We start from the raw sequence: 18,876 nt of genomic DNA, 5'->3' as shown, positions 1-18,876 counted from the left end.
TTAACAGTAACCTGGGTCCATAGTGCCCTTCCCACCTGCATGGCCCTAGGGCATCAGCCAAACCCCAGTAAGGCAGGAAAAGGGGAGAGATCAGTCTGTAAGACAAGAAAATCCGGAAGGAAGAGCCACCAGGAGCCAGCAGGCTTCCAGCCTCGAGGGGAGGAGAGAACAAGGCTCAACACCAGGTGAAGGGGTGGCCACAGCAGAGCACACAGGGGCTGCAACTGTAACCATTGCATCAAACCCACAACCTTTCACCGAATCACTGTAGGCTCCCCAACCGAGAGAATTCAGCCCCCAGCTCTCCCCGTGGGTCCAGCCTGCAGAGGGCAGGGAGCCCCTCCATGGAACACCCACTGATGCTGCTCTGGGGTCACCTCCCACCCACCCCTGGCCCCTTCCCCTGCTTCCCAAAGCCTAGGAGGTCTGCAGAGTCACTGCCGAAGACTGGGGCTAAGACCAGACCACAGCCAGTCTCCCGCCCCAGCCAGGAGCATGGGCGGCCGCCCCCACGCCTCCAGAGGAGGCAGGTGGCAGAGGACAGCATCGGGGTGGGGTACAGGTGACTTCAACACGTCCAAAATTGCCAGTGCAGCAGGAAGTCAGGCGTGAAATTAACTTTAACTCAGAGGCCCCAGCGTGCAGACACAGAGAAATTAAAGTGACAGGGCAAGGTCCTTGGGGAAAGGATAACCTTCCACCTGGTGGCGATTACAGAGGCAGGAGGGAGGGAGCCTGGGAGGAGGCCCAGTTGGGGTGAGCTGGTGAAGCTTTGCACTCTGAGAAAGAGAACGCCTCACCCCAGCCCCAGCCTGATCTGTCTTCTTGTCCTTATCAAGCTATCATTATATCACAGACGTATTTCTTTATGATCTGTCTGCGCCACCAGAATGGCAGACCTCCTCACTCACTGCTCTCTCCTCGGTGCCCAGAACAGTGCCTGGCACAGAGCAAGTGTTCCTAAATATCTGTTGAATGAATGAGTGAATGAATGAGGGAGGGTAGCTCTCTTGGTCTCTGCTGATGAAGTGAGAAAAATCACAGAACACTTCCTACAGGCCTGACACTGAATAACTTCTGGGGTTTCATTGACTCTTCAACCCATCTCACAGATGGGGCAACCGAGGCACCGAGAGTGACTGGCCACTCAAGCCAGATGCTTGTGGTCCTCAACCTGCCCCCTAGACCGTGGGCTCGCAAAAACCCCATCACATCACTTCACGTAAACCTCATTACTAGCCTCCTTTAGCACAGATAATAAAACCCCAAACTCGTCGCCAGCCCTAGGTGATCTGCGTAGCACCTTCTTCTCCTTCACCTACCCCTTCGGGACCTGCCAGGCTTCTCTGTGATCCCACCAGCTCAGTCCAGCCCCAGGGCCTCTGCAACGCCTGTCCCACCTGCCCCTGGTTGGGGGAAGGGTCTACGTGCCAGCTGCTGCTTGGTCTCTGAGTGTTCCCTCAGCTGTCAGGTCCTGGCCCTGACCCCCTCGGCTAAAGTCACCCCTTACATTCTCTCCCATCACCCTGTTTGCCATCTTCATAGCACTTTTTTTTTGTCTTTGTTTTTTTTTTTTTTTTTTTTTTTGGCCATGCCACCCAGCATATGGGATCTTAGCTCCCCAACCAGGGGTCAAACCCATGCTCTCTGCAGTGGAGTCTTAACCACTGAACCACCAGGGAAGTCCCTTCATAGTATTTTTTAAAGTAAATGACTGCACTGATTTAATCACGATCACACTGGAACTAAAATTACAGAATTGATTATGATTTCAGTGGCAAACTATGGGGGGAAAAATTAAAATTCTAAGAAGCAATTCAAATAACTTGCTTACAGATACATTTTTCTAACATGAAACAGACCACTTACCACCGAAGAAATCTCAAAATTATTTATCTCTATGTTTTAAACTTAAACATGTTCATCTGTGACTTAGATTTTGGAGTAAATTTCACTAGGCAGTTACCTACTTAGCCAAAATGTACTCTAGTAGAGGAGAACTGTCCTCTGATGAAGATTATAGGATATAAGAATTGGGCACTGGTTTCAGTAAACTCATAGCTTTATTTTACTTTTAAGCAGCAGTATCTTATCAGTTAGTACTATTTGTATGGATACCTTTTGCCTGTGTTGTTTGGATTCTATGGCCATTCTTATAACCTGAAATCATCCTCGCTATTCAGCTTAAAATATTACTCATTTGTAGTCTAGTGAAAAAAAAAATGTATGCAAGACTTCTAGTGTAATAATATTGCTATCAAAAATGTTTATGTTGAAAGGAAAAATACAACTCAGTATATTAAAGCATAAAGAGCTTAAGACAGCTATGTGACCACAGTACTTCTTATTTGCTGATATTTTCTCATTTACTTAACTTGTTTTCTGTCTCCACTGCTAGATATAGCTTAATGAAAGTATAGGGAACTTTGTCTTGTTCACAGCTAAATCCCCAGGTCCTAGAACAGGGCCTGGCACATAGTTAGTGTAATAAATGTGTATTGAATGATTGAACGTTCCCAGCAGGGTCTGCCCAGCTGAGAACATGCCACGCTCATCCCCTAAACCAGCCATGAGAGGCCCTAAACCAAACTCCATCTAGGGCTCCCCCACCCCCAGCAGTGGCCCCAGGAAGGTCCTGGGAAGCTTTATAAAGGACTAATATGGCCTGACTGGAAAATAAACTATGTAGTATTGAGAGGGATTTGGTACCGGAACGGTGAACACACTCTCAAGGCCAAACAAAAGCACAGGCCACATAGGACACGGAAAACCCAGGGATACCCCAATGCTCCCCCGGAAAGGATACCCCATAGCCCCTGGCAGCCACAGGCTAAGTGACAGGCAGCAACAAAGGTGAGGCAGGTGCTCACAAGCCCAAATAAGCCAAGGACCTCAGTGGCAACAAGAGACTTTTCTAGGTTGCTCCATTAGCCACCGGGAGCTGCAAGGTGGGTGGCCGAGTTGGGTGACGAGAGCCTAGATTAGTCATGCGGGTCCAAAAATGACAAGAGGAGGGACCTCCCCAACAACCTGTCCAACACCAGCAGATATTTGAAAACCATCAGGAGGTTTGCATGTCCCCAGGGATGGGGAGCTCAGTGCCGCACATACACCCTGCAATTCCACCCCAAGGAAGTTCGGACAGTCAGACCAAATTGGACTGCCCATTGGACCAGCTAAGCACCGCCCTCCTGAGGTCACACAAAAATGAACCTTGAACCGTTCAAAGATTGTGATCCCAAAGGACCTACCTATAACCTAACATCCCCGGAGTGTTCACAGCCACATGTTCTTCAACAGGCAAGACTCCTCTGACCTTTTAGACTCCTGGATAATGACATGAGGTAATATCCCCTCCTCGGCCAAGGAAGCTATGCTGCTACTAATGCATGCCCAGGAAAAAGCCAACCTCTGACAGTCACAATTCCTCAGCGCCTGGTGCCCAGCTTGAGCACATAAAGACACGGGCCCCCAGCACCGTCCTGGTGCCCCTGGTCTGCCAGCTTGGCCCACGCCAAGTGTGCGTGGCACTTCACTGGTATTTTTCTGCTTCTAGTGTTCATCTGGGAAAAGGCCCCTTCACTGGGCTATATCATACTGGCCATTCCAAAGCGTCTGGGTCTGGGTGAGTGCCCCCAGCTGCTCCCACACTGGGCTGTGTCACAGATGGACCCCCTATGCGCACCACAGACAGTCCTAACTGTGCTTACATCAGAGCCCAAACCACAGGGTCTCTGCTTACTCCGTGGCCACCGCATGAGCTCACGCTCCTCCTGGTAACAGCTTCCTCCAGCTCAAACAGGAGGAGGACCTGCAGCCCTCCACCTCTGTCTCTCAGAAGCTATGCATGCAGCTTGCCCACCCTCCCCAACCACGGTCTGTCTCCCAAAGCTTCATGGGGCCACTCCCTTGGCCCCTCACCACCTCTGCCTTTCCATCCAAGGCCCAGCCTGGCCCAGAACTCCGGCCCGAATCGCCCCCTTCCGTCCCCTCCTCCAGCACCTGGCCCTGGCTGGGAGCCCCGACGGGAACTGAGAACCCGCATCCCACCCCGGGGCCCCCACCCCACTGTGCGTCTGCACGGCTGCCCTCAAGTACTTACATTTTGATGTTCTCATGATACTGCCTGGTGTCGGAGGGCTGGTTGTACAATGGCTGCAGGAAAACAGAGAGGGAGGCAGGTCAGAGCCGGGCCAGGACTGTGGGCAGCTGGCACAGGCTGGGCTGGCTACTGCCCTGTTGTGGCGCCCCAGGCCTTGGCATCAGGGAGCTGTCCACTGGTGTGAGAACCACCCGCCGGCAGGCATGAAACAGAACATGGGGACCCAGCCCACAGCCCCCACCAGGAACAGACTGTGACCCTCTGGGCACAGCGATGGGTACTATGGCCCTCTCCCCTGGGGCCACCGTGGCTGCTCTGCGGGACACAGGACAGTTCTGGCATGAGCACCCAGGGCAAGCACACACCTCCCAGGTGAGCTGAGATCAGCAACGGTCTAGAACAGAGAAAACTGCCCAACATGGTGACATACCCTGCCACCACCAGGGACTGGCAGAAGAGAAAACAGTCCAATAGTGCCAAGGGTTGGCGAAAACGTGGGGAGATAGGAAGGTGTGCATACAGCCGACGGAAACATACACAGGTATCTGTGCCCCCGAGATATGAAGGGAGGTGTGCCCGAGGACCCTCTCCCCTCCTGCAGGCGCCCTGGAAACAGTCAGGCACTGTGTTCCACCAGGAGATGGGCCTCAGAAAGCACGGAAGGCATCGTTCATAACAGCAACACGTTAGAAGCAAGCCAGGACTTCCTTGGCGGCCAAGTGGTTCAGACTCTGTGCTTCCAATGCAGGGGGCACAGGTTCAATCTCTAGTCAAGGAACTAAGAGCCTACACGCTGCACGATACGGCCAAAAATGTTTTTAAAAGAAGCAAGCTGAGTATCCACCTTCAGAAAAAGGAATAGGAAGTCAGGACTCGTTTAGTCCTCGAAGGCTACACAGCAGTGAGAAATGAATGAACTGGGTCCACATACAACAACAACAACAACAACAAGTGTGCAAATCAAAAGGAGGAAGTTGCTGCAGTGTCTGCGATGGGGCAAGAGCTGAGCTGGATGCTGTGTGTTCTCTCTCCTGGACGGCAGGGCTGCAGTTAAAGGCTAACCACCCAGGCTCACATCCTGGCTCTGGCATCTTCCAGCTGTATGTCTCTGGGCGAGCGACTTCAGCCCATCTGTGCCCCAGGTTTTCATCCATAAATGGGGTTAAACTCGGAGAGTTGTTGTCAAGATCCAACGAGATAATGAATGCAAAGCTCTCAGCCACGTCTGGAAGATTGAGAGGCCCAAGAAGTATCAGGGTCCTTGTCACCATCAAGGTGCAGTGACTGTATTCATGGAAGCAATTTTTCCTGCCCACCTTGTATCCATCCACACCCAGTGTTTTTGTTTTTCTGTTTGCCTATTAGTCACCCAGTCGTGTCCGACTCTTTGCAACCCCATGGACTGTCGACTGCCAGGCTCTTCTGTCCATGGAATTTTCCAGGCAAGAATACTGGAGTGAGTTGCCATGCCCTCCTCCAGGGGATCTTCCCAACCCAGGGATCAAACCTGGGTCTCCTGCATTGCAGGCAGATTCTTTACCGACTAAGCCACCAGGGAAGCCCCAGTGGAACAGGTGCAAACTGGGAAAGCAGATGAAGCCTTTCTGCTCTTTCTTCCTCTCTTGTTCGCCTGTTCCCCCTGCCCCTCACCGTCAAGGAAAATGTAGCCTGGACTGCTGGAGGCAAGAAGCTGGCATGGAAGATAGCAGCACTAGCCCAGAACCATACTAGCCAAAAGCTAGACCCACCAGCTGATTTTCCAGCTGCCCACAGATGGGAGTGGGCCGAGCCCACATCAAGAGAAATTGCTCAGCTGACTTCTATACTTGTGGGAAGCATCAACTTGTTCTTTAAATCTGGGGCCAGTCTGTTACACAGCAGTTACTAACTGACACAATTACCATCCCCATTTTACAGATGAGAAAATCTAGTCTCTGAGAGATGGAAACATTTGCCTCTGGCTGGTAAGAGATGAGCTGACACTTGAATCCCACCTCTCAGCTCCAGCCCTGGAGGGAGGGGTTTGCCCTCTCTCTGCTGGCACGCCTCTCTGTGTATCTCCTTCTGTATATCTCTGTGCATCTCGCTTTGTGTTGGCCTCTCTTCCTATCCCTCTCACCTCCCTCCCTCTCTCTGTCTCACACACCCACACAGGCAGCCACGGATGACGGTGGTACCAGCCTCAGGTACAAAGTGTGATGGGTCAGGCTGGGCAGGCAAAGATGAAGATGCGGTGTCCGGAAGCCTAGAGGTAGGGCCCTGGGGTGAGGCAGGATGGTATATCAGGCCCTGCCCTTGAACCAACCCCTGAAGAGGGAGCTGAACACACCTCCTGACATCGTCCCAGCTGATGGGGACCACCCCCAAGCATCATGGCACAGGTCCAACCTGTCATTTCCCCAGGGACAGGCCTCCTAACCTCTGCGGACAGCCTTGGCTGAGGACAATTCACCATTCCTCAGGCAATTCCAGGCCCCAAGCTCAGCTACTCCTCCCAGGATGGAGACTTTGCCCCATGGCTGGCACAGGCCATCTCCCCCCATGCTGGGTCAGCTGCTCTTCCAGGTGCTTGGCTCTAATCGAGGAGGTTTCCCCATCCCCACTCTGTGTATCTGAACATCAGGGCAGCAGGAGAGACCACAGTCAGACTCAGTGCAGAACTCCCCAACCAAAGAAGGTTAACACGTTACTGCACACGATGATGGCCCACATCTCAGGACGGCAAGGAGTCCTACAAAGATGCCTGTACTGAATTCCAGGGCGTTAAATGCTGTGCTTAATCCTGGGTGACTCTGCATCAGGTCTTTTATGTTCTCCACAAGCTAATAAAACACAAGCTTGGCAGGAGTGGGCACGCCTTACATGTTCACTTCGGGGACCAGATGGGTCCCAATTTAAGTGATGGCGTTCCCGTTGCTAACTGTCAGACATATGCCTTCAACAATCAGGGCCTCAGCGTCCTCGTCTGGAAAATGGGCATAGAGCAAATAGGAACTACCTTATAGGGCTTTCGAGAAGCCCAGGAAGTGTCAGATTTGGCGACTCAACTGCCGTCTTTTGGTTTTACAGATGGCAGTCTCTACAGTCTAAGGAGGCCAGGAGGGGCTGAAGGACAACATAGAGAGACCCCCGGTGCCAGTGATGGGCTAGGGGTGAGAAGCGGGGGGGGTGGCCTGTTTCTACAAGGTGGGATGGGCCAGAAAAGAGGTGACGGACTTCTGGGAGGGTGGTGGGGTCCCAGCCCGCCTCTGACCTGCCAAACCTGCAGGGGAGGGATCACCTTCACCCTCCGGCCCTGCTGGGTGAGACAAGGACACAGCACTCTGCTGCCCCAGGTGGCCTTCAGCAAGAGACCGGGAAGAAATCAGAGAACACCGTGGGATGTGCTGCTTCTAACCAGAGGGGCTGTCCTCCAAGGAGGCACTCGCTGGGCACTGAGGTAAACAGACCTGGGCGGGAAACACTCTGGCCTCAGGAGGCTGTTCGCTGCCCTGTCATGGGAGTAAGGAAGGATCACAAGGCATCTTTGGCTGGTACCCTGCTAGGGGGGAGGGGGCAGGGCCAGAGGTGGGGGTTCTCACCCCTCCTCACCACCTGCAGGGGGCTGTACAAGGCCAGGCAACACATGCGCTGTCCTGGGAGGCATGTCCTTTAACATAGAGGCCATGAGGCCACTTTGGCCTTCACACCCACAGAAGCTTTCTCTGCTACCGCCCAGGTTTCTCCTGTTGCCAGGGCGACACAAGACCAAAGAGGTGGGACTTTTCCTGGTGGTTCGGTGGTTAAGAATCTACCTGCCAGTGCAGGAGACACAGGTTCAATCCCTGGTCCGGGAAGATTCCACAGGCGGAGCAACTAAGCCTGCTTGCCACAACTACTGAGGCCCGTGCGCCTAGAGCCAGTGCTCCGCAACGAGAGAAGCCACCGCCGTGAGAAGCCGCGCATCGCAGCTAGAGAAAGGCTGCCCGCAACAACAAATACCCAATGCAGCCAATAATAATAATAAACTTAAATTTAAAAAAAGCTTTAGGCGGGGAAATCCCTGGCCCAGACCCCAGAGGAGCGAGGCGGGGCGGGAGTGCGGGAGCGGCTGGGGTATCGATAGGAAGGCCCAGCCCCTCCATGCCTGTATTTCCTCCTCTAGAAATGGGGGCGCAGCTGAGTAAGGAGGGAGAAAGCACACACAGGCCAGGATGTGCCAGACTGGAAGGCCTGGGACAGAAATGACTAAGACAGAGGAGCTAGGTCTTGGGGAGAAGGACGGGGCTCCTCCCCGAGAAGAACCAGGTGGACGAGGTGCCAGAAATGAAGTGTCAGCGCTGGGCCTCGGTCCTCTGGTGACACCGCATTCTTAAAATAACACCTCTGAACAGGAAGGAAACCAGTGACTCAGAGCAGTATGGAGAGGAGGTGGGGGCTGGGCTGCCCCTTCCTCTGGGCCAGGCCTGGTCCCCAGGGTGCAGGGGTGGAGGGCCGAGCCCGCAGGGCCCTGCTCGGAGCCACTCTCACTATTATCTCTCTTGCCCACGCGCGTTTCTGCGGGGCCCAGGACGTCCCCCAGGTGACTGTCCTCCTCGGCTGACTGCTCCCTGGCTACAGATGGGAGAGACCCCCGGGGAACTGGACTCCCCAGTGGTGCCGCCCAGTGACCTGAGACCTGGGGTCAGCAGCGCCAGCCCCGCTCCCAGCCTGAGACAGGACTCCCGGGTGGCACGAAGCAGCTCTCTGCGAAGAGTGTGCCTCTGAGCTGCCTCTGCTAGGAGGATACCTCTGGCCACTCGGGCCATGTGGTACCCAAGACAGAGGGCAGACCTGTGAGGGATTGGCTGGTGGCAACCCCCTGGGCTCAGCACACCTCTCCACCTCCTCTCTTGCTGTGTGACCCTGGGCAAGGCACTGCCCTTTCTGAGCCTCACCTGGAAGGTGGATGGTGACATCTCCACAAGGCCTGACTTGGTGCTCTGTCAGCGTGAGTCCCCTCTCCAGCCCCGCCAAAGGCCACCGAGCCAAGAGCCTATGGACTGACTTCAAGAGGACTCCAGGGACAGCCACGCAGCCCCACCAGTCACTCCAGACCTCCGCCTCCTGTGCCACCAGCCTTGAGGGAGCCTCCTCTCTGAGAACCCCAAGCAGAGGACGGTGTCCTCACCCCAAAGACCCAGGAAAGAATCACTGAGACTGTGAGCCCCACAGACACCCTGCTGCTCCAGGCGGAATTCCTCAGGCCTCCAGACCCAGGGATCTCCCTTTAGGTCCCCACCGCCTACTCAGGAGCCCCTGGGAGTAATTAAGTCAGGAAAGGGGAAAGGAAGGGCCTCAGGTCTAGAAATGGTTGAGGGGCCAAATCTAGTCCTGGAGCTCCCCTGGCAAGAAAGGGGAAACCAAGGTGAGCAGCAGCTGACTGATGGGGATGGAAAATGGTGGAGTGACTCTTGAAAATCATCTGGCAATTAGTTCCTCAAGAGGTTAAACACAGAACGAATATGATCCAGCTGGGTGGATGAGACAGTAAAGAATCTGCCTGCAATGCGGGAGACCTGGGTTCAGTCCCTGGGTTGGGAAGATCCCCTGGAGAAGGGAATGGCAACCCACTCCAATATTCTTGCCTGGAGAATCCCATGGACACAGGAGCCTAGCAGCTACAGTCCGTGGGGTCGCAGAGAGTCAGACACGACTAAGGGACTAACACTTTCACTTTCAGCAGGTCCAGGCTTAGATATCCACCCAAGAGAAAGAGAAACACATATTCACATGGAAATCTGTGGAATCCTGTCCACAGCGATTCATTTATAATGCCCCAAAGCAAAATCTACCTAAAGGCCCATCAATGGGTAAATGGATAAACTAAATGCGGTCCATCGTACAATGGAATACAATTCAGCCATAAAAAGGAATGAGGCAACCAAGACACAAGCTACCACTTAAGAACAGGAAGCTGAGAGAGAGAAGCCAGGCACAAGAGGCCATGTGTTGTCTGATTCCACTGATATGAAATGTTCAGAACAGGCAAATCCATAGAGACAGAAAGCGGATTGGTGGTTGGGGGGAGAGGGGTGGGAGGCGAGCAGGGGGAAGATAAGGAGGTGATAGTTCAGGGAACAGAGTTCTTTCTGAGAGGGTGCAATGTTCTCAAGTCAATTGTGGAGACGCTCACACACATCTGCTAAAGTACTAAAAACCACTGAATTGTACTCTTTAAATGGGAGAATTGTATGGCACGTGGATTACGTCTCAATAAAGCTACTTAAAAGCTTTTTTAAAAAGAGGCTGCGAGAGACATCTCAGAAAGCATGCCCAACGGGAAGCAAGAGCTCAGGCTGGGAGCTTGTCACCCACTGCAGGAGGAGCGTTGGGCTCTGTCCTTGAGCCATAGGAGCCCCTACCCCTACCCAACTCCCTGTCTGGCTCTGCCCCCTGCGAGGACCTGGGGACAGGAAGAGGCCAGCTGCTCACAGCTCCACAGTGGCCCATCCGCAGCCGGCCCCCCAGGCTGGGGAGCAGCTGTCACTGCAGAAAAAAACTCCAGGGACAAAAGTTCCACCCTCCGAGGCGACCACAACACCAAGTGCCTGCCGGGGGCCAGGTGCTGTGCAGGCGAGCCTTTACCACACACGACTTCACTGGTCCCTCATCAAGATCCACAGTGTCCCCATTTCACAGAAGAGAAAACCGAGTCCTTTCCCCAAGGCCACCCGACAAATGCAAGGTGGGGCCAAGTTTAAAATTAGGCTCCGAATGCGTAAAACTTTATTTCCGCCCCCCACCCGGTACACACATGCAGAGACCCTCGCACCATCCAGCAGGCGCATCCCCCATGCTGTGCCCACCATCTCTGCACCCACCCGCGCCATGGGACACCCGCGCCCAGGTCCCGGGCAGGCGGGAGCTCTGGCCATCTCTCCCAGGACTCCAAAGCCACCAGCCAGGAGTTTCCACACTCCTGTGCTTCCTATCCTTGGTGACACAAGAGGATGACAGGTGCCTGAGATAGAAGAGGCCTGGTCTGCTTCCAGTCTCTGCTGCCGACGTGGCATCTTCCCATCAGCAAAATGACACTAACAGTGGTAACAGTAACAACTAACTCTCCACCCTTACTGTCTAAAGGGTGGCATGTTCAGGGCTTGACCAAAGGGTGTATGGCTCATCTTCACTAATGGGTATGTGCGATTATCCATCCCAGTTTACAGACAAGGAAACAGGGCACAGAGAGGTTAAGACACCTGCTCAGGGTCACACAGCTAGGAAGCAACAGACCTGCGAGATGAACCCAGATCACCCGGCCCGAGCACGGGCTTTCTGCAATCAGCCAGACCGCACCGGTTGGACTCCAACTGGTCAATCTTGCAGCCTGACTGGCCGGGCTTGGGAGCAGAGCCGGAGGACTGACACACCCCCACCTTGCACCCAGCGCGGCCCAGCCCACCTGCCCACTGTTATCTGCCTGTCCCTCTTATCAGAGGGTGGATTTCCTGCCTCCTCCAGAGGACAGAGCAGCTTGGCAACAGACAACTTCCTCCTTTTCTCCACACCCACCTGCTGCCCCGTCCACCTCTCTAGCTACCCCCCGCTTCCCAGAGCACCCCACCCTGTTCCCCAGCTCACCAGCTCCACCTGGGGCCCCAGGCCTTCCAGAATCCGATGTGCAGCCTCGGCCTTCTTCTGCAGAGGGACGGAGAAGAGGAAGAATTAAAAAAAAAAAAAGACACCCAAGGCGCACGCACACACACACACACACAGAGAACAGATTATAAATAGAGGCCTCCTCCTGGAACACCAAGCAGCTGCCCAGCCCAGCACGCCCATCCAGGCCCCAGGGGTGGGGGTGGGGGGCGGGGAAGGTCCCCCTCGCCAGCCCTCCCTGGGCTGCAGACCAACACAGAGAGGCCTGAGCATCCCCACAGCAGCCCTGGCAAGCCCGCCAAGTTTCGATTCGAACAAACACACCCTGTTCTCCAGTGCCGGCTCCCCCGAAGCCCCCAGCTCGACGCGCCCCCTCACCCAGGGCCCGGGGTGGGCACAGATCCCCGGCCAGGCCTCGAGATGCCTTCCTCTGCCTTGGAAGCCTGGAAGCCGGCTGAGTGTCTCCAATTACCTCGGAGCTGGTGCCGCCAGTGAGTGGGGAGGAGGAGGGGGAGAGAGGGCGAGATAGAGGCATGGGGAAGATACCCTTTCTAGGATTCTTCTATTTCACAATCATGTGACTATTTCTGAGCTGCCCTGGAGCTCCCCGCCTCCCTCCCCACTCACAACTCAGGACTTATTAGGAAAACAGGAACGTACGGCAGAAAGGGCTAGGTGACTGCGAATTCAACAGGCTGGACCCTGACCATAAAGGACACGTTGTGTCCGTGCCAGGCCCCCAGTTCTGGGACCACAGGGCCCGCTTGGCTGGGCCAGCTAGGGGATGGGGTGGGCACAGAGCTGGGAAAGGTGGCTTCGGGGGATGTCTCTATCAGATGGAAAGCGGGGTGCCCACAGTGCACACGTGGGAGACCTGAGACCCTCCCGTGACCCAGGACAGGCTGGGTGCTTATGACTCAGCCCAACTCAGGGAGACCAGCCAGGACTCGGCGTGGACGGGCAGGGCAGGCCAAGCAACTCACCATCATCAGATCGAAAGCCTCCCCCAGTGACCCCCCAATCCAGATCCACCATACAGGGGTGACTCAGAGCCCCAGAGGACATGGCTGACAACAGAATTGGAGGCCCAGGTGTCACAGCAGTGGGGAGGCATGCTGAGGGCCAGCCTCACCCCTCCCCCAGCGACCGTGCCAGGGGGCAGGTATGTAGGTGGGCTCAAGCTGGCGCCGAGGACGGCTCTGCCTAGAGCCCTGGGCCCAGCCCACCCAAGAACAAGCCATGATCTCGGCCCGCTTTGTGCAAAGCCAGAACCCTGAGGGCAGCAGCCTCAGAGTGTGGCTGGGGGCCAGAAAACCTTGCAGGGGGGGTGCAGATGATTATCATTAATGATGGCCATTTTATTGAGAACCTACAGTGAGTCAAGCATTGGGCACACGGCATGCATTAGTAGTATTTGAATCACACATAACACGGAGCCAGGGAGATAGAAATATCCCCATTTTACAGATGATGAAACTGAGGCACAGGAAAATAGTATAGTAAGTCTTTCTTCTGATCTCCAGGCTCCAAGAAGGGAGAAAGACAAGAGCTGGTCCTATCCAGGGCCTCCCCTAGATTTAGGTCCCGCATCTTCTTTGAGTTGTGGCAGGTACCCGTCTGGCAGTCACCACAAACCACCCCAGCCCTGCTCACATCACAAAGCCAGAAACTGTCAGCCATGGGGGACCAAAGATGGAAGAATTCCCTAGCTGGACCAGAAGGACTGGGTATAGGGTGGCAAGAGGACAGGGTCACTTCCACAAACATCTGAGCAGCCACTCTGTATTAAGCACCACAGCATGAAACAAAACGAATAATATTAGCCTCTGTCTGCAATAAACCGAGGCTAGTGGGCAGTTAGTCATGAGCAGTGATGGCAGGTTAGTATGCTCAGGCAGGAAAGGTACGTGAGGTATACGAGGGAGTCATTAAGTGGGTTAGTCACTCTCTCCAGAAAGGTAAAAGGAGGGATACACAGTTGGGGTTTTGAGGAATGAATAGGAGTTTATGTGTACTCATGAGGCTCTGTAGAGATGGGAAACTGCCCATTGAGACAAAGAGGTGACGTCAAACACAGGAAGGGCAGGGCTGGAGAGACTGGGACACTAGAACTGCCACATCACATCCCTGGGCCCGGGTCTCAGATCCGGGACCCATACGGGGGCTCAGGAACCCTGTGTCCTATGAAGCACAGAGGATACCATCTTCTATCACATCCTCCCTGTCTCGGGAACACAAGCACCTGGGGAGGGGCCTTCCTGCAGCCCCTGCAGAAGAGAGCAGGGAAGAGACCCTTCCTGACCTTCCAAAGCCACAGGGAGCCCAGCTGACGAGGCACAGCCCAGGGCAGCCAACTCTTGTCACACAGCCGGTGTGAGAGCTCCTTTGCTCCCTAACAGGCCTTCCCCCAGGCTCTGTGCTCAAGCCCTGAGTGGCCCTGGGGCCTTTTTAAGACAACTCAATTTCCAAAAGGTCACTCAGGGAAAAAAAGAAAAACTGTCATGGAGCAGTCCTAAAGATGCCGCAACACTGGAACACGGGACGGCAGGGCGGTCAAGAGCAAGGCCACACAGGCAGCCGGACTGGGCTCTGATCCACTTGCCAGCTGTGTGGTCCTGGACACATCCCTTCACTGCCTCCGAGCCTCAGTTTCCTCATCTACGAAATGGGGACAAGAGCAGCACCGCCTCATGCAGCTGTTGAGAGAATTAAATGAACTGACACACATTCCGAGCTAGAATCAGAGCTAAAATCAGGATCTGGCATGTGGGGAGCGCTAGGTAAGGGCTAGCTGTTATTACTGCTGTCAACAGTAATGACACGGCCACGGCTCACACCAGGTGACCCCCTACACGTGCCAGGCCTGGATCCCTTGTAAGCCCTGTCCCTTTGGATTCCTGCAGGTACTCATGGCAGAAGCTTCTAGCATCAGCCTCATTTACACACAAGGAAGCCGAGGCTGGGGTCACACAGCTCAAGTAGCCGGTAAAGGATGGGACAGGCAGGCCCTGAACTGGCACCCCACTTCCTCACGTTTTCCTGGGGGCGCTTCTTCCACCTCATGCTACACATCGCGGCTCCCAGGCTCTCTGGTCCAGTCTGCAGGGGCAGGGCGCTGGGAGCAGTGGGGACGGGGTGCCACTGGGAATCTGCTTGGTGGTTTTCAGCGAGCTAGGGCCGTCAGGGTGGCTTTGGAGAAATACACAGCTGTCCATCAGGGACCCACGTCTGGGAGTCCGCTCTGCTTTAACCCTCAGCAAGTCACTTCAGCCCCACACGTGCTGACTCAAACACGTGTATCCACACAAAGTCATCCCACTGGAACACACACACATGCACAGACATACAAATGCATACGAATCACACGCCCCGCACATGCTGAGCCACACACAGGCACACACCCACACACACAGAGCCCTCAGTAGGTCTACCCACGTAAACAAATAAACACATACATGTGTGGGGTACAAGTGCACACACGTCCCCCGCAAGGTGGCTCCAACACACAATTTGCACATATGAAAACAACTGTCCTTTGTTACACATGTACTCACACACACGCACACATGAACCGCTCCCTCCAGACACCCACACAGAGTCCTAGTTCTTGGGCAGGAGGGCCAGAGCCTCACCCTGACCAGACCCCTGGCCAGCCCCCCACCCCTTGAAGCCCCCATTCTAGCTCCTCCAGTCTGAGCTCCAAGCCTCACCGTCCTCTTCTGCAGAGAGGAGGCAGCACCAAGAAATACCCACTTACCCACCCAGGAAGTCTGGGACCCCCGCACCCCACTCTAGGCTGCACCACCCTCCCCTCCATACCTGGCAAGTGCTACAGAGTTTCAGGGGAGCAGTTACCCCTCCCCCCAGGCTCAGCTTCCTCATTTGTAGCTGCAGCCTAAAGACCCCATCCAGAACCTTTCCAGGTGCAGGATGGAAGTGACCGAGTGCCGAGGTGTAATTCATGGGCCCTCGTTAACTCAAGAGCACAGCACTCCCTACATGCACAGGAACCTGGAGGAAGCCTTGGACTCCAGGGCTAGTTAGACAGACACAGAGGCAGAGCCGGGGCTCAGCCTGGGACGCCCGTATCACAACTCGAGTGGGAGGGGAGTCTGAAGCTGGGCATTGGGGTTCCTGAACTCCCAAAATGCTCTACAAAATGCTTCACATTCTTGGTTATTATTACTGATAGAATTATTCATCTTCGTCCAGCTTAGTCCTAACCACGTTGTATACACACTTTACTAGAAAGATGCTTAAAATCTAAGACAAAAAAGGACTTGGTTCTTACTCTCTGATTTCCTCCTCATCCCTTAGCAATCGGAGGGCCCTGCCTCCGTGAATTCTGCCTCCTCACCATCTTCGGAAGGGGCTGTCATCCTCTTCGCTGGAAATATCCTTCTACCTTTTCCCAGTGGTACCCATTTGTGCAGGCCTAGCTCAAGTCACCTCCAGGAAGTCTGCTTGGATTGCCCACTGCCCTGGACTTCTACAGTGCCAGCACCATGCAAACTGTATAAGGATGTGTAAACATCCTTTGCTAGTGCTGTGTGTGTGTGTGTGTTGTACCCAAACTCAAAGTGTGAGCCTCTTCCCACACCCGCCAGACCTCCACCTCCAACCCCTACACGTTCCCTTTCAAGATCAAACGAGAGTCCATCCCCTCTGTGAGCCTCCACATGTGCTGCAACCCCCACAGAAGGCACTCCTCAGGTCGACAGCCCACCCACTGGTTCCAAGAAGCCTTTCCCAATCCCAGTCATGCCCCGCCCTGCCCATTCCTGCCCCTTGGGGCCTGCAGCAACCCTGCCTCCTGCTCTGCCATCTGCGTGCACCTGCCCGGCCCCGCCCACACAGGCAGCTCCCCCCATGCATGCTGGCGCCTCGTCCATGTGCCCCGAATGGATAATGAACCTGAGTCCAGTCTGCAGAAGAGCCAGGCAGGCTCTACCCGGCAGGAAGCCGCATTTTCCAGCCGGCGTGGCATTTAAAGATAGACCCTTGTGTCCGCCTCTCAGAGGAACCCGCAGAGAAGGAAGGAGGATTAAAATTTAATCCGATTGATCCCCCAAGGGGCAGTAAGTCCTGACTGCTCCTGCCCACCCGGCCTCCAGCCCTTGAGGCTTGCCCAGGTAGGGGGACCCCCGCCAACCTCCACTGGGGACACAGGCCAATCCCACCCAAAACTAGAGACTCTCTCTGCGGAGAGTCTCCCACCTCTCTGGCATCCATTCATCTGTTCAACAGATACTTAAGAAACACCTACTGTGTGCCAGGTGCTGGAGATACAGCTGGGGAAAAAAGAATCCTTGCCCTCATGGAGCCTCTATTCACAATAAACAAACAAAATATAAATTATGTCCAGTGGCGACAATTAAAGCCAGAGAGAGGAGGTGCTGATGGGTTTTCAGGATTAAACAAAGTGTCAAAATGGACCTTGGCCGAAAAGGGGACATTTGAGCAAACAGCTGAAGGAGTAAGAGAGAGACAGCCCAACGGGGAAAAAGGAGCTCTAGGCAGGGGACGCAGTCAGTGCAAAGGCCCTGAGAAAGAAGCATGCCTGAGTGTTCAAGGAAGTACAAGGGTCTAAGGCTGGAGCAAAGGGTGGGGGTAGATGAAAGGAAAGAAAGAGGGACTGGGACAAGGAGGGGCAAATTCTTTAGACCCATGGTGTGTCTGGGAGGGGGGGTGGTTTCAATACGTGAACTGTGAACTTCCAGATGTTCAAGCTGGTTTTAGAAAAGGCAGAGGAACCAGAAATCAAATTGCTAACATCCACTGGATCATGGAAAAAGCAAGAGAGTTTCAGAGAAACATCTATTTCTGCTTTATTGACTATGCCAAAGCCTTTGACTGTGGATCACAATAAGCTGTGGAAAATTCTGAAAGAGATGGGAATACCAGACCACCTGACCTGCCTCTTGGGAAACCTATATGCAGGTCAGGAAGCAACAGTTAGAACTGGACATGGAACAACAGACTGGTTCCAAATAGGAAAAGGAGTATGTCAAGGCTGTATATTGTCACCCTGCTTATTTAACTTATATGCAGAGTACATCATGAGAAATGCTGGGCTGGAAGAGGCACAAGCTGGAATCAAGATTGCCGGGAGAAATATCAATAACCTCAGATATGCAGATGACACCACCCTTATGGCAGAAAGTGAAGAGGAACTAAAAGGCCTCTTGATGAAAGTGAAAGAGAGTGAAAAAGCTGGCTTAAAGCTCAACATTCAGAAAACGAAGATCATGGCATCTGGTCCCATCACTTCATGGCAAATAGATGGGGAAACAGTGGAAACAGTGTCAGACTTTATTTTGGGGGGCTCCAAAATCACTACAGATGGTGACTGCAGCCATGAAAAAAAGACGCTTACTCCTTGTAAGGAAAGTTATGACCAACCTAGATAGCATACTTAAAAGCAGAGACATTACTTTGCCAACAAAGGTCTGTCTGGTCAAGGCTATGGTTTTTCCAGTGGTCATGTATGCGTGTGAGAGTTGGACTGTCAAGAAAGCTGAGCGCCGAAGAACTGATGCTTTTGAACAGTGGTGTTGGAGAAGACTCTTGAGAGTCCCTTGGACTGCAAGGAGATCCATCCAGTCCATTCTGAAGATCAGCCCTGGGTGTTCATTGGAAGGAATGATGCTAAAGCTGAAACTCCAGTACTTTGGCCACCTCATTAGAAGAGCTGACTCATTGGAAAAGACTCTGATGCTGGGAGAGATTGGGGGCAGGAGGAGAAGGGGACGACAGATGAGATGGCTGGATAGCATCACCGACTCGATGGACGTGAGTCTGAGTGAACTCCGCAGTTGGTGATGGACAGGGAGGCCTGGCGTGCTGCAATTCATAGGGTCGCAAAGAGTTGGACACGACTGAGCAACTGAACTGAACTGATATCTCCTCCCAGAAAGCCACTGGGAGTAGGCAGGACGCCGGGTCCCTGCTGCACCCCAGTGCCTGAAACAGTGGCAGGCCCAAGCAGATGCTCAGTTATAGCTGTTGAATGAGTGCGTAAATGAAGGAGTATGTGGGACGAGTGTGCCCCAGCCAGAGCGCCTGAACTGGCCAGGCAGGCGACTGCTCTCAGAAGCTCAGGATCTAGGGCTGGAGTCCCAGTCTGCCACTCACTACCTGTAAGGCCTTGGGGA

General features: G+C 54.1%; 1 protein-coding gene across 8 annotated transcripts in view; it reads right to left on the bottom strand.

Moving 5' to 3' along the window:
- Nucleotides 1–18,876, bottom strand: part of NCOR2 (nuclear receptor corepressor 2) — a 236,966-nt gene that overhangs the window by 115,297 nt on the left and 102,793 nt on the right. For all 8 annotated transcript variants that reach the window (XM_052654728.1, XM_052654729.1, XM_052654735.1 and 5 more), the window contains exons 7-8: nucleotides 11,705–11,761; nucleotides 4,103–4,155 (exon numbers count right to left, since the gene is read on the bottom strand). In XM_052654728.1, the coding sequence (XP_052510688.1) occupies nucleotides 4,103–4,155; nucleotides 11,705–11,761 (110 nt within the window). The remainder of the gene's footprint in view (nucleotides 1–4,102; nucleotides 4,156–11,704; nucleotides 11,762–18,876) is intronic.

Source organism: Budorcas taxicolor, chromosome 17 (assembly GCF_023091745.1).
Source record: "Budorcas taxicolor isolate Tak-1 chromosome 17, Takin1.1, whole genome shotgun sequence".
In the NCBI taxonomy this organism is placed as follows: domain Eukaryota; kingdom Metazoa; phylum Chordata; class Mammalia; order Artiodactyla; family Bovidae; genus Budorcas; species Budorcas taxicolor.
The sequence above is the reverse complement of the archived record's forward strand: the minus strand, read 5'-3'. Positions and strand labels throughout refer to the sequence as shown.